Raw genomic sequence first — 16,192 nt, 5'->3', positions numbered from 1 at the left:
TACCGTTCACAAGTCAGAGCAGCCACAGCCACAGTTGCATTATCTAACGTTAGTCCCCCGATCCCCCCAAAATGTTGGCTACCAAGTCAGACTTATCAAACTCTGATACTTACATTATGGTCAGCGCTTGCAAGATCCACTGTCAATGATGGTACAGCATCCGTCTTCAGGATTAGCTTCCTGGCAAGACCAACCATCGCTCTATCAATTCTCCCCAATTGATATAGCGACTTCACTCGAAGTGTGCACTGCACATGCGTGACATGATCGTAATTTCCGGTGCAGCCTGTCCACCCGAAATATGAAGCAGCCACTACTGCTGTCAGATGTCTTCATTCTTCGGGAAAATAGTGTCAGGTTAATTTTAAACTCTGGCATCCAGTTGCTGGCCACCTGGTAGTAGCTTGCTAGCTAACAGCCACACCACATATTAAAGGTTATCCGTATCTTTGGTAAACAAAGCCAACGCAAGATGTAGGCGCACATGTGATGAAGGTTTTAAGGTGACACATATTTCCATTCGTTAAGATGGTAAGATGCTACCATTGGTGTATTACATTCCGGCTTTATGTGATGTTGCATAAAGCCAAAAGTAAATCCTTGGTAATGCCTGCCTCCTGAATCCATGCGTTTGAGACAGGGCGGTGTGGGGGGGGGTAGTAACTTTAGAACCAAACTTTATCAATGTACCAGCTACAGTCATTTTTCATAATTGGGTCACCCTACTTTGAACGGGTTTCATCCTAATATCATCCAATTAGATGAAAAACGTTATTTCCACTGTTCAGGACCTAAAATCCATGAACAGTTTGATCTGCACCACATGGAGATCTACTGGTAGACAGTTCATTTCCCTAAAATTATTAGGACCAATGTGCGTCCTAGGGCCGAGCCTGAGTATCATTTTCAGCAGTTTGTTTTGGGCCATTTGAAGTATAAAAAAAATATATATTTTATTTTTGCATTTTCTAATTAAGAACATTCAAAACAAAAGTGAAAAGATATTAGACAACAATAGGACAAAGTGACAGTAACAGACGAGCGTAATTTTTTAAAAATATATATACAAACATACAATAAATAAGTCATAATAAAGAGTAAAATAAATAATAATAATAATAATGAGACATTGCATCATATGGTCACCTGCCGTAAGCTACATATTATACATTACGTGTGAAACATTATATAAGGATTATGTAGAGATTCTATCAATGTGATGTGGGGGGAGATTCTCCATATAGTCAATAAAAGGTTGCCAAATTCTGTAAAATGTCTTTAACTTATTCCTCAAGCAGTAAGTGATTTTCTCCAGTGGGATACAACTATTAACTTCCGATAGCCACATTGCAACTGCCAGGGAGGAATCCGACTTCCATTTCAAGGCAATACATTTCTTGGCAATCGCTAGCAATATTTCTGTTAGTTTTATAGTATGGCTTTGCCTAAGATTGGAGTTAGTAAAGTTACCCAGTAGCCAGACCTCCGGGTCTAAACGGAATGCAACCCTGTGAATTAAGGATATGGTATTGCATACCCCCTGCCAGAAACTGTGTAGTTTTGAACACTGCCAAATGGAATGGAGGAATGTTCCTTCATCTGAGCCACATCTAAAACATAGGGAGGAGATATCAGGGTTGAACTTGTGCAGTCTAGATGTGGTGATATAGAGCTGATGGAGGAAATTAAACTGGATCAGTCTGTATCTGGAGTTCAATGTGGATGTAACACCATCCCTGCATAGGTCACTCCATAGACCCTCATCAAGATCAATACCCAGATCTTGTTCCCATCTAAGTCGGGGTTTACATACATACACTCAGGCAGTGTTAGTCCTGACATAAGAGCATCGTAAACACGGGAAATGGTCTTGAACAGTGGTTGGTCTGTGTGGCAGAGTTGTTCAATAGGTGACATCTTAGGTAGGTTCCAATGTCCCTTGAGAGTCACCCTAATAAAGTTTCGTAGTTGTAGGTAGCTAAAGAAGTCCCTGTTAGACAAGTGGTATTTCTGTTTCAGCTGATCAAAAGACATAAGAACTCCCTCCTCATAACAATGTTCCAGAAGAGTGATCCCCTTATCAGACCATGGTCTAAAGTTACTATTCTGGAAATACATAGGGATCAATCTATTGTTCCATAAAGGGGTTTTAGGGGAAAAGAATCCCCCTCGTCTGAACAGTTCATGCAGTTTGCACCATGCCAGGACAGAATGTATGATTAAAGGGTTGTCTGTGATGGTTTTTATAGATTTTCTGTCCCATTTGTAAAACAATTCTGCCCCAGTATCATCATTTACCTCAAGCTTTTCAATGTTCAACCATGAGGGAGAGGGACCATTGTCAAACCTCTGAGCCAGAAACCTAGACTGTGCAGCCCAGTAGTACATTCTAAAATAGGGGAGGTTTAAGCCCCCTTGAACGTAATCAAGGGTCAGTTTATCCAGGCCAACCCTAGGGGTTTTTCTGTGCCAGATAAACCGTCTGGTCAGCTTGTCGAAAGAGGAAAAGAATGCTGCGGGAACAGGGATAGTAAGCGATTGAAACAAATATAGAAATCTGGGCAGGACATTCATTTTAATTACATTGATTCTACCCAGTAGAGTGAGAGGCAAGTCCATCCATTTACAAAGGTCACCCTCCACCTTTTGCAACAAACTGGCCAGATTGAGTTTATAGAGGTTGTTCAGGTTACCATCCACCATTATGCCCAAATATGTGAAGCCCATAGGCAACCATCTAAAAGGAAACTTGTGCTTGATGGTATGATGGTCAAAGACAGACAACGGTAAGATTTCGCTTTTATCAAAATTGACCTTATATCCAGAGAAAGAACTATAACACTGTAGTAGGATCTGCAAGTGAGAGAGGGAGTGTTCTGGGTTTGTTAGAAATAAGATAAGGTCGTCCGCAAAGAGTGATCATTTATGGGATTGGGGGCCCACCTCAAAGCCATGTATGTCAGGGCACGTTCTAATAGCCTCAGCCAACGGTTCGATGGCGAGGGCAAAGAGGTGGGCCTAATTGGGCAACCTTGTCTGTTCCCCCTATAGAGAGGGAAAGAGGAGGAAGTAATCCCACTGGTAGCAATCCTAGCTTTAGGAGATTTGTAGAGTGATTTTATCAAATTTACAAACACGGTACCTAAACCAATTTTTTCCAAGACGCGAAAGAAGTATGGCCATTCAACCCTATCAAAGGCCTTTTCAGCGTCGAGGGAGACTGCGACACTAGGTATTTTGTTTTTGTTAGCAAGGTGAATTATATCAAAGAACCTTCTGAGATTATTGGAGGACAATCTATTAATTATGAAGCCAGTCTGATCTGGGTTGACCAACAGGGGAAGACGTGACTCCAGTCTCTTAGATAGCATCTTGGTGACCAGTTTACAATCTGTGTAAAGGAGAGAGATTGGTCTATAGGAGGCGCACTTTAGCGGGTTTTTCCCTTTCTTGTGGATTACAGTAATCACTGCTTGAGAGAAAGACTCTGGAAAGGAGTTGTCTTCCCCGGCTCTTTTAAGTACCTCCATAAGGTAGGGGACCAACAGCTCCCTAAATTCTTTATAGAACTCTGGAGGGAAGCCATCCTCCCCAGGAGATTTATTAGAAGGTAAGGATTTAATGGCCTCCAACAGTTCAGGAACTGAGAAGTGTTCACTCAGGCGCTCTCTGTCTTCCTCTGGACAGGCATGGGAGGTTGAGAGAGGAGAGAAAGGGGTCGATCTCTGATAGACCATCGCTTGATTGGGAAGTGTAGAGGTCTTCGTAGTATTTCTTAAAAGTATTATTAATTTCAGTAGGGTCGAAAGATATCTCATTAGTAAGAGTTTCTATAGCATTAATTGTCCTATTACTTTCCTCTGCTTTCAGTTGCCATGCCAATACTTTGTGAGCTTTCTCTCCAAGCTCGTAATAACGCCCTCTCAGCTTGATATGTGTTCAGAATATTATATTTCAGTTTGTTATTTACCAAAAGTCTCCAACTATATGCTCCATTTATCCTTGGTAGGAATGGAGATTGATAATAGCAGAGGAGAATGGTCACTAAGCAATCTGGGGAGATACTCGATATCTAACACTCTATGAAACAGTTGGGTCGATAGTAAAAAGTTATCTATGCGTGTGTGTGTCTTGTGTGGGTGTGAAGAAACATTTGACGTTTTTTGTTATGCCACTGAACCATGAGATACAATCATAGTCATAGTGGCACTGTATCAGAGATGTTGCCAGGGTCCTCATGGTCTCTGTCTCCATGAACATGGCTACATGTTGGCTTTAGTCAGTTAGCTGCTTAAGGCCTTTTCAACAGTCTCCTTATTCTTATGTGCAACCAAGAGGGCAGATAAAAACAATGAAGATAAAAAACACACAAATAAGTATAGAGAAATTCGCAGGAGTAAACTACCAAGGCTGCCACTAGGCGCCACGGCAACCATGGAAGAGCAACTGCTTTCCCTCCATCCCTGCTGTTTAGACATAACAGCCTCCATCTAGATAAGAGGAGGAACAGAAGGGCTCTCCAAGAAGATTAACCTGGTGATGGAGCAGTGTTTGAGAAGAGTTTGGCAAATCCACCGAGAACGGTGCTTACACTGGCTCTGAATCTACTCCCTCCCTATCATTCTGTCTCATCAATGTCCTCCTCCTCCGACACAAGCCTGACAGTCAGAAGGACCGATGCCCTACAACGACCTCCATCCCCAAACATCTTTAAGAAATAGACAGGATCTTGCAATAAAAAAGGTGGCGATGGAAGTGGAGGTCAAGTTTTAGGCATATCTTTTGATGACAACAGAGGAGTGTCCTTGTCTTTTAAGGTCTTGATGGTGTAATGTGTGGTTGTCACACTGTGAATGCTGCTCTGCCCTTCTCCCCTATTCTTCTTCTAATGAAGAATTACAGCTGGAGTCACTCAGAGTCACCCAGCGTTGACACTAGAGAGCCTCTCAGACACCCATGTCTGTGCCCTCTGCCACAAGGAAGAGCCCATCAGAGGATAGACAGGGGTGGGGGAAGAGAGCGAGAGAGGCTTTGACTATGTACAGACTTCGTGAGCATAGCCTTGCTATTGAGAAAGGTCCCCATAGGCAGACCTGGCTCTCAAGAGAAGACAGGCTATGTGCACACTGCCCACAAAATGAGGTGGAAACTGAGCTGCACTTCCTAACCTCCTGCCAAATGTATGACCATATTAGAGACACATATTTCCCTCAGATTACACAGACCCAAAAATAATTTGAAAACAAATCAGATTTTCCATCAACTAAATTTTCCATCAACTCCCATATCGACTGGGTGAAATATCACAGTGTGCAATCACAGCAGCAAGATTTGTGACCTGTTGCCACAAGAAAAGGGCAACCAGTGAAGAACAAACAGCATTGTAAGTACAACCCATATTTATTTGTATTTATTTCCCCTTTTTTTACTATTTGCACATCGTTACAACACTGTATATAGACATAATAAAACATTTGAAATGTCTTTATTCTTTTGGAACTTTTGCGAGTGTAATGTTTACTGTACATTTTTTATTGTTCATTTCACTTTTGTCTTATCTATTTCACTTGCTTTGGCAATGTAAACATATGTTTCCCATGACAATAAAGCCCCTTGAATTGAAATTAATTGAATTGAATTGAAAGGGGGAGGGACTGACTCGACTTCAAAGAGCAACTGGAAGCTTTGTTGATGTATTTGTAAAGATAAACAATAAAAAATAATCAAACAAATCAAGTCTTTCTTTTCATACTGGTATATTGACACAGTACAGTATGTGTTATTGGTAGTTCCTTATTCTATGGATTGTTTTATGTAGTGGATATAGGTGATTATCCTAAATTACACAACAGGTATTCCACAAGTTACCACCATCTAAATCTATGACGTTGAAATGTCTATTTACTTTGTTCCATCTGATTGCGCAAAACCCGCTGTCTCATCAGCCCAGCCAGGCAATTTACAGTATATACTAGATCTACACTGTAAAAAGCATGATTTTAATCGATGCATACAAAGAAATGTCAATAGAAAACATGTTTGAAATGATTGTGTTAGATGTGTAGTTGGCTATCTCTTCTGAACAACGGCCTGGCGAGAGAGCAAATGTTCTATGCCAGGCGAAATCGCGCATCATTACCTCATTGTTATGGATGTCTCCCCAACAAAAATCACTAGAAAACAGTTTAAACAAACGCAAATGCAGCTTCTTTGCTATTATTCTGGCTGCACTGTTTGACGTGACCGTGTTAGCTTCAACGTGATCAAGACAAAGGAGATGATTGTGGACTACAGGAAAAGGAGGACCGAGCACACCCCCATTGTCATCGACGGGGCTGTAGTGGAGCAGGTTGAGAGCTTCACGTTCATTGGCGTTCACATCATCAACAAACTAACATGGTCCAAGCACACTAAGACAGTCGTGAAGAGGGCAGAACAAAACCTATTCTCCCTCAGGAATCTGAAAAGATTTGGCATGGGTCCTCAGATACTCAAAAGGTTCTACAGCTGCACCATCGAGAGCATCCTGACGGGTTGCATCACTGCCTGGTATGGCAACTGCTCGGCCTCCAACCGCAAGGCACTACAGAGGGTAGTGCGTACGGCCCAGTACATCACTGGGGCCAAGCTTCCTGCCATCTATAACAGGCGGTGCAAGAGGAGGGCCCAAAAAATTGTCAAAGACTCCAGCCACCCTAGTCATAGACTGTTCTCTTTGCTACAAGTGGTACCGGAGCGCCAAGTCTAGGTCCAAGAGGCTTCTAAAGAGCTTCTACCCCCAAGCCATAAGACTCCTGAACATCTAATCAAATGGCTACCCAGACTATTTGCAATGCATCCCCCCATCTTTTATGCTGCTGCTACTCTCTGTTATTATCTATTGTTATTTTACTGCTGCCAACTGCTGCCAATTACCAACTGATGAATTGGTTTACAAATACCATCATAGTCATAAAAACCAAAACATTCCTCTTTTAGGGGTTATTGACTCCTGTTAGAAATGTAAAAACCAGCAACTCTTTAATCGGTGACTCTTTAATCATTTGTTACTTTCATTTCTTTTTTTGTTGTTGTATTTTTCTTGACATTGCGTTGTTGGTTAAGGGCTTGTAAGTAACCATTTCACTGTATGGTCTACACCTGTTGTATGGGACAAATACAATTTGATTTGATTTATTCACACCCCTGAGTCGATACTTTGTTGAAGCACCTTTGCCACCGATTACAGCTGTGAGTCTTTCTGGGTAAGTCTCTTAGAGCCTTCCACAGGTGGATTGTGCAACATTTGCCCATTATTCTTTTCAAAATTCTTCAAGCTCTGTCAAATTGGTTCATTGCTAGACATTGGATCATTGCTAGACAATCATTTTCAGGTCTTGCTATAGATTTGCAGGTAGATTTAAGTCAAAACTGTAACTCGGCCACTCAGGAACATTCATTTGGTAATTCACTTGATAAGCAACTCCAGTGTATATTTGGCCTTGTGTTTTAGGTTAGTGTCCTGCTGAAAGGTGAATTCATCTCCCAGTGGAAAGCAGACTGAACCAGTTTTTCCTCTGTCAATTAGATTAGTATTGTGGAGTAACTACAATGTTGTTGATCCATCCTCAGTGTTCTCCTATCACAGCCATTAAACTCTGCAACTGTTTTCAAGTCACAATTGGCCTCATGGTGAAATCCCTGAACGGTGTCCTTCCTCTCCGACAACTGAGTTAGGAAGAACGCCTGTATCTTTGTAGCGACTGGGTGTATTGATACACCATCCAAAGTGTAATGAAGAACTTCTCCATGCTTATTTTTTTACCCATCTACCAATAGGTGCACTTCTTTGCAATGCATTGAAAACCTCCCTGGTCTTTGTCGTTGAATCTGTGTTTGAAATTCACTGCTCAACTGAGGGACCTTACAGATAATTGTATATGTGGGGTATAGAGATGAGGTAGTCATTAAAAAATCATGTTAAACACTATTATTGCACATAGAGTGAGTCCATGCAACTTATTATGTGACTCGTTGAGCTCATTATTACTCCTGGACTTATTTAGGCTTGCCATAACAAAGGTGTTGAATACTTATTGAATCAAGACATTTCAGCTTTACATTTTTTATTAATAATAATAATAATAAAAAATGAAAAACATAATTCCACTTTGACATTATGGGGTACGTGTGTATGCAAATGACCAAAAAAAACATCGAAATGTAATCCATTTTAAATTCAGGCTGTAAACACAACAAAATGTGGAAAAAGTCCAAAGATGTGCCCTGATTGGGTCGCGTCCATAGATTTAGAACAAAAAGACTGGGTTGCGTCTCTGGCAACCGGACCGATAGAACGAACGACCAGCCGGCCTGGGTAGCAACCCTAGATTTGTGTCTGGACTATATCTCGTGGAATGATGAAATAGAATGAATATGAATAAATTCATCAAAATATATTTTTTAATGAAAATATGTCAATCATTATTTGAATACGATGGTAACCCTTATAAAAGTGATATTGCCCTAGAAGCCGGTGTTTGGAGGATATATTGGCACGGTTTGCCGGCCCTCGACCACACATGCCAATAAAGTTGTATTGAATATCCTCCAAACACCGGCTTCTCAGGCATTATCAAGGTCTACAAAATCTACACCCTGACACAGCATCATATAAGCAGTTTTATATCTGTGACAGAGATACCAATTATTCATTACCGGTGACCATTTCTCACTGGAAATAGTGGTATCTGCTCCAATTCCACTTAGTTGCCTTGGTGACATGTGTGTCGGGAAGCAGGCAGCACAAAACCACCCTGCACCCACCATTGAATACAATACAAAAACCACATTACCCCAAAATAAGTACCTTACAGCCATGTGCCTTACCTGCCAATGAGAAGGAACTCTCCTCCAGCCACACCCAGACGTCTCATGGCCATGAGGAGGCCGCGCACGGTCATGCCCTCGCAGAAACACAGCACCACGCGGGCCTTGGGCAGACGTTCACGAAGCTTCTTAAGTAGGCGGTCAAAGTGCTTCTCCCCGGCGTTGCTGTAGATCTTGTCAGAGTGGGCGATGCACAGACCCTCCTGGGAGGCCAGCTCCTTGAAGGCTTCCATGCCACTCTCCCCGTAGTTTCCTAGGGTGGAGGGATGAACCGATGGGTTAATCACCACTTGACATACAAAATGACTGACGAGGAGTCACCATTTTGGAGCAGGAAAAGGAAAAACATCCTCGTCATTGATCTACAACGGAGGTTTTGTCGTTATAGGAAACGAAACCTACATAAAAAGTCACAATCGAACGGCCTCCCGGGTGGCGCAGTGGTCTAGGGCACTGCATCGCAGTGCTAGCTGCGCCACCAGAGTCTCTGGGTTCGCGCCCAGGCTCTGTCGCAGCCGGCCGCGACCGGGAGGTCCGTGGGGCGACGCACAATTGGCATAGCGTCGTCCGGGTTAGGGAGGGTTTGACCGGTAGGGATATCCTTGTCTCATCGCGCTCCAGCGACTCCTGTGGCGGGCCGGGCGCAGTGCGCGCTAACCAAGGGGGCCAGGTACACGGTGTTTCCTCCGACACATTGGTGCGGCTGGCTTCCGGGTTGGAGGCGCGCTGTGTTAAGAAGCAGTGCGGCTTGGTTGGGTTGTGCTTCGGAGGACGCATGGCTTTCGACCTTCGTCTCTCCCGAGCCCGTACGGGAGTTGTAGCGATGAGACAAGATAGTAATTACTAGCGATTGGATACCACGAAAATTGGGGAGAAAATGGGATAAATTTAAAAATAAAGAAAATATTTTAAAAAGTCACAATCGGAACAATCGTAGCACAGAATTCATGAGAAAGAATATAGTCTATGAGCATTGCTTTTCATTTCAACCAAGCCTCTCAATCTATTTCACTGAGTTGTAGCTAACAGTCTATTTCAGTGTGCACTGATTTCAGAATTTCTCTATATACTTCATCAAGGCCCTGCAGGCTGACAGTGACTGGATTCAGTCACACTAAAGCGAAAAACTCACCAGAAACGGACGGGCGGAGCAAGCAGAGCGAGGTGGGTGGAAAGGATGGGACAGGCAGAGAGAGCAGTGACTGTATGCTAGCAGGATAGTCCATATCTCCAATCATCTTTGCTGATAGCGATGTTGTGTTTTCACAAGTGGATGATTTGGTCTTATTTAGCATGTATGGTAAAGCTTCAACCCTTAGCTAGCTCTTCCAATTAAAATAAGCTCGAAAAAAAGTGAATTACTTTTTATTTTGTGTGACTAGTGCCAGCAATAAAACGCCAAAATAGAGACAAGTTCTAATTGAGCAAGGCGTCAATGAGGACAACCTGCCCGCCCAGCTTCGGTTGGGTCATTATAATTCAAAACAATGCATTCTAAAATAAATCACACACACACGCCTCACACACTCGCCTTTCGGGAGTTTAGGCTAAAACTACTGTCGTAGTCTGATGACTGTGACTGTGCTGCAGTCCATATCCATCCTCTGATATAACCAGATAAATAGGGAGTCAAGTGGCTACTGATCGCAATCAGGGATGCTGAAAGGTGTAGAGGGATGCTATATTTGCCTATGATGGCATCCTAATCAAGCTCTGCAAAGCTGTCTTATTTTACATGTGTAACCTTTATTTAACTAGGCAAGTCAGTTAAGAACAAATTCTTATTTACAATGACGGCCTACACCGACGTACATACATAGGCTGCGTCTGAAATTGCATCATATTCCCTATGTAGTGCACTGCTTTTGACCAGAGCCAAAAGTAGTGCACTATAGAGGATATGGTGCCATTTTGGACACAGCCCTAGTTGTGCACAGAGGACGCTGTTTTATTGTGTATATTCAAAGTGCTGGCTTCAATCAAAGATGTTGTCTGCAATGTTAATGCAGTGCTTTCATGGCCCTTACACACACCTGTCTCATTCTGAAAAATTGAGGCATCTTCCTAAGCACATTGTGCTCTTTTGACAGTCTGATTGTGCTTGACAAGGGAAAATAGCTCTGAATTGGCAGCACACTAATGCATTACCCTAGGGGTGCTATTAGACTGGGCCACAATTGTTAGTTTTCCAACATAGCCTTTGATGATACTTTGAATTGCCTCGTTTTATTTTCCTGATGGCAAATGGGAATCATGATATCCAATTATTTTTCTCTTTCGATTGAGGTTGGAGGGAGGGATGGATGGATGAAAGCAGGCATATTGACACCCATTCACTGAAACGATTTATGTTAATCTAGCCAGGTAATTTATGCAATCGCAGATCCTTAGCTGTTGCTATGGGCAACATGCTGCATTTTTACTTGTCTTAGGTGGTGGAGAGAGATGGCTGCTGTTTGGGGAGGGGGAGGTGCTGTCTGTCATTGTGACTGCTGTTTAAAGCTATCTGAACAGGTGAATTCGTTTTATGGTTGATCAATTCTAAACCCCTTCAATTCAAAGGATTTCAATTTAAATATTTCAGTCTAGCAAGAGACATTTTAGTCATATTTTTCATATCAATTAACAAATTCACTACATTTTTTAACTCACAGCCCCCACAATTCTCACAACAACAACCATTCCTCAAAGTGCACAAAATACGATTTACCTTACCATACACTCAATATTATACCTAGCAGGCATGGTGAAGGTCAGATCCCTAGCACCCCCTAGCTGTGCCTCATGGCACTTCACCTCCACTCTCTCCTGGCTCTGCCTGCATGCCCTTCAACCTGACCGTGACCCCTGAACTTTTGTGATTCCCCTACTGGTTTCTAGGCTCTGCCTTTTCAAGGTGATCCAGAGTTCAACCCTCCCTTTAGGGCCTGTCTATCACATATCCCTCTAACAACTCCCAGAGCTCATCAGTGGCCACTACAGAGCAGAGATGCACTCTGCCTTTCAATCATTACCTGATCACTCCATTGGTTACATTTCACTGAGATTTAGGCTGAAGAGTCTCGGCTAATGGCTAATGGCAGAGATTTACATGTAACTACAATTTAGCCATCTTCACATTTAATGTTATCCTCTCCCAATTACAGTTGTGGTAAAACTGGTGAAAGAGTTGTCTGTGATTCAAGCTTAAGCGGTGTGTGTCTGCGTTGTGGAGTGCTACTGGTGTATGAACCATTTCAGCACCATGGACAGCGCACTGACAAACTCCACCGATAACGCATTCAGACAGGTGCTGCTGAGAAGCTAATGTGGGCTGCTATTGCGATGTGCTGGTATTTCCAGCGTTGAGGGGCATTGCCAGAGGTGCTTAGAAATCCCTCACAACCATGGGTTAAATATGATGGAAACACACTCAACACAGTAATTCCTCTACATCTGAATAGAAATAATTTTCTATCGATATCCATAACAGGGGGAGACGTTTGGAGGTATTGATTACACCCATAGAATTAGAATTACTAGAGCAGACATTTCTTTCAAGTGTTATGTAAATGGGCGGACCAGACGGATTCTATTTATATGATTCCTCGCATAGAGATACATTACCTGTAACCCCAGCCTGATAGTACGCCGCACAGCACAAGAACAGCAAATGCAGGGGGGGAAACAGTCCATTAGTGCCCCTGTTAAATATGGATAGGCTGGTTGATTAATTGAGACCATGCTTAGAAATGCAAATAATGAAGATGATGGAGCCCGCCTGTTATTTTCTAATGGAATAGAATTAGCATCAAATTAAACATCCTGGGAGACAGAGAGAGAGAGAGAGAGAGAGAGAGAGAGAGAGAGAGAGAGAGAGAGAGAGAGAGAGAGAGAGAGAGAGAGAGAGAGAGAGAGAGAGAGAGAGAGAGAGAGAGAGAGAGAGAGAGAGAGAGAGAGAGAGAGAGAGAGAGAGAGAGAGAGAGAGAGAGAGAGAGAGAGAGAGAGAGAGAGAGAGAGAGAGAGAGAGAGAGAGAGAGAGAGAGAGAGAGAGAGAGAGAGAGAGAGAGAGAGAGAGAGAGAGAGAGAGAGAGAGAGAGAGAGAGAGCAGTGCTGACTGGTTATCTAGTGTCCAATCTAATTGTCTCTAATATAAATAGATCCAAATAAACACCAAAATACATTTTCAGTCAGAGAACACTGACAACAATACGACTGAATTGTGGCTTGAGAGATCGGATGCGTTGCTGGAGTGTGGATGTGATAAAAGGCGGAAGAGCAGACTGTTGTGACATACATCCAATATAGGTCACAACCCCATACTTTACCTGGGGTGTGTGTATGGATAGTTACATTGCACAGGATGTATAGGTTTGTCTGGAGAGAGGGAATTCCAGTTTTACAGTTTCCCTTCAACGCAATGCACACAGAAGCACACACAGGGAGGACACAACGTTAGGAGCAAGTGCTTAACTGTTCACAAACCACGCTCACAATCCACCACCATATAAATAGCTAGGCCTATTTATCATAATCCCAGATTTTTCAACCTCAAACCCAAACAGAGACAAGACAAAATCAATTTGACAGCATGTGCAAAACCTCTCCAAATCTGTGCTAGTTCGACTATGCCTACTTGGTCTAATCCTATCCTAGAAGTTGAACCCATGTTTTGAGTGAGTTGAGTGAGTGACTCACCCTCTGTGTGCACCGCAGACACATAGGTCCAGTTGTAACGCTTGACTATGTCCAGCATGGCCCTGGCCTGGAGCGTGTCAGAGGGCACGACCCGCAGGAAGTACTTAAAGAGCGTCTTGTCACTCAGGTCGATACTGGTCGCGGAATAAGCAATCTGGGGGATGTTGAAGAGCTGCAGTAGGTTCTGCACCTGGATAGCCACGGAGCTTGAGCCCGGCCCGATCACCCCAGCGATGGGCTTCTTGGAGGGCGGGGGCTGGTTAGATGGCGTCCCGTCGATGCACCACTTGGAGCCGTCCTTGTCGTCCCGGATGGAGATGAGGGAATCCCGGATGAACTCGATGCTCTGCTCCAGGGCCACAGAGGAGTGCCAGCAGGAGTCCCGGATCTCACAGCCCAGGCTGATGTTGGGGAGCAGGAAAGGGTCGGCGTTGATCCGGTCCAGGGTGTGGAACATGGCCTCCACCCGCTGGATCCCATACTGCTCACGGACATCCCCGCACTTTCGGTCGGCCACTTTTTCGGCTGACGGCTGGTGGTGGACGGAGAAGAGGGCCCCGATTATCACGTCTCCATCCATCCGGGCCACGGAGCGGGGAGTGGCCCGCGGGACCGCCGATCGCTCAAAGATGCTGCTTTTGTGGGACAGCACGAGTACATCAAAGAATAGTGTCGGGAGACACAGGAGCATGAGGAAAGCCATCGTTACGCTTGCCATATCCCGCATCACGTGAGCGGCGCCAGCTACGAGGGCATACTATCTGTTCCTGGCAGTTGAGCAGGAACGTTGGCTGTCTTTCAGTATATCCACGTTTAACCCAATGACCATGATTGGGGAACACAGCGCCCTGAGCACATCCAAACACACCTAGAGAGAGATCAAAACATAGTCATAAAATATCAAGCAAGATTGTGAAGGCAGCAACAGATATGCAACGTTTCAGTTAACATGTAGTCTCTACATTACATGGGTTTGAAAATAATGGTGGCCCTCACAATGAACAGGAGGATATTCTTGGATTAATGAGGTTCATAGCCTATTAGCCAACACACCATTCCTTCTAGAAATAAGGCTAATACCTTGCCCCTTTGCAAACTATATATACTATCATTAATCCCACAAGGGGCAATTATGTTATCTTAAATGAAATAATGGCATCGCTCCCACCGTCCATTGAGAAACCCGAGCTGCCGAGAAACCCATTTCAGCACCCTGGAGAGCTCACTAACTCAGCGGATTACTGAGGAAACGCCTTCGTACAGGTAGGTGCTACTGATAAGCTATGTAGGGTACTGGAGCTATGTGCTGATATTTCCACGGTCGTGAAAGGATCTCATTGAGTTCCTAAACCAATCAATGGCAAAGTATATTCCTTTCATTAGACACGACTGAACAAATCCTTGATACCCAGTCTGATGACATGGAGCTTTGAACAACGTTGCACAGAGTCTCGTGGAATTATAATTGAGCATAAATCGAATTTCCAAGACATTGTATCTTGTCATGCTCTGTAAGATCCAATGCGCAGCATGCAATATTTTCCACCCTCAACTATTCAAATTCATCGCTCACACCCCTCAGTGGCCTGAATCAAAACATTCAATAAAATGCCATTTTCGAAAAAGGATGATTACAAGGTAATCCGTGTCACGAGCATATCAAAACCGACACATGCTCTAGCGTTCACATCTCTTCTCTCAAATGAATTCGGGGAAGAACTTCTGACGTACCTGAATCTGCGAGACATATCGCGTGCCATGCTCCGTCTTCTGTGCCGCGTGGTCCTTGGCTGTGATAGTTGAGTTTGTATCGCTCGAGCGGACGTTTTTTTTTCTCTCCTCCAGCGAGATCACGAGAACCCCCACCCCTCCTCGTCTTCTTCTCATTTCTCTCTCTGCCCTTTTGTTACCACATTTCAAAATCCGGGTCATAAAAGCTACAGTCTTAATAGCGCAAAAGTGTAGGCGTTTAAAACCCCACTACAGGTAACTTATTCTTAGTCGTGTCATTCTTCATGCGAGGGTTAATCAGCCTGAACCTGAGTGGTGCCGCATTGGAGAGTTAAGCAGTGCACAAGCCGCTTAGACAGCTGATATAGATGGTGTTTGTCTACAGAATTGTGACCCGGTCCATTACCCCATGCCTCAACTGGACCGTCTCACAGCAACAACACTCAGTGTGAGAATACATTGATTTATTTTGTCAATGGTTGACCAGATAATGGAGGAATCATCAATCAAATGTTACTTTTCTTATTAAGGAATGAGAGTCCAACATTGTACTAGTCCTGGTCTACCCTAGCTAATCTGTCTATAGATCTGTCTACCCCATGGTCTTCTGATCCAATATCTGACCTCTAAATTCGGATGGATGCCAGATATGCCGACTGACCTGTCTGACTTAAATCCAAATAGTGATCTTTTAACGAAGCACCTCAATGGTAGAAAAACCTATAGTTGAAGACCTTACATGTAAGCCTAACGTAGAAGATGTAAATTGAGTTAATTGCCGAAGGTCAACAGTGTCAGTCTTCCAAATCGTGGAGAGGTGCTTTGGGTCATTTCTGTGCTATATTCTCTGTGCCATATTCTCTTCAAAAAGAAATGGGTTTGGGCGACATATATCAAACAGCGTTAGGAAAAACAA

General features: G+C 43.5%; 1 protein-coding gene across 5 annotated transcripts in view; it reads right to left on the bottom strand.

The window, feature by feature from the left end:
* LOC139556654 (metabotropic glutamate receptor 1-like) overlaps window positions 1-15,616 on the bottom strand; it is a 73,724-nt gene extending 58,108 nt beyond the window's left edge. For 2 of the 5 annotated variants that reach the window (XM_071370870.1, XM_071370869.1), the window contains exons 1-3: window positions 15,277-15,616; window positions 13,546-14,413; window positions 8,869-9,121 (exon numbers count right to left, since the gene is read on the bottom strand). In XM_071370870.1, the coding sequence (XP_071226971.1) occupies window positions 8,869-9,121; window positions 13,546-14,272 (980 nt within the window). In that variant the 5' untranslated portion in view covers window positions 14,273-14,413; window positions 15,277-15,616. Of the gene's footprint in view, window positions 1-8,868; window positions 9,122-13,545; window positions 14,414-14,713; window positions 15,232-15,276 lie in introns of those variants that run through there. The other 3 variants (XM_071370868.1, XM_071370866.1, XM_071370867.1) reach the window with 3 other exon arrangements.
* Window positions 15,617-16,192: the final 576 nt, after the last annotated feature.

This window comes from Salvelinus alpinus, chromosome 27 (assembly GCF_045679555.1).
Source record: "Salvelinus alpinus chromosome 27, SLU_Salpinus.1, whole genome shotgun sequence".
In the NCBI taxonomy this organism is placed as follows: domain Eukaryota; kingdom Metazoa; phylum Chordata; class Actinopteri; order Salmoniformes; family Salmonidae; genus Salvelinus; species Salvelinus alpinus.
This window is presented reverse-complemented; position numbering and strand designations above follow the sequence as displayed.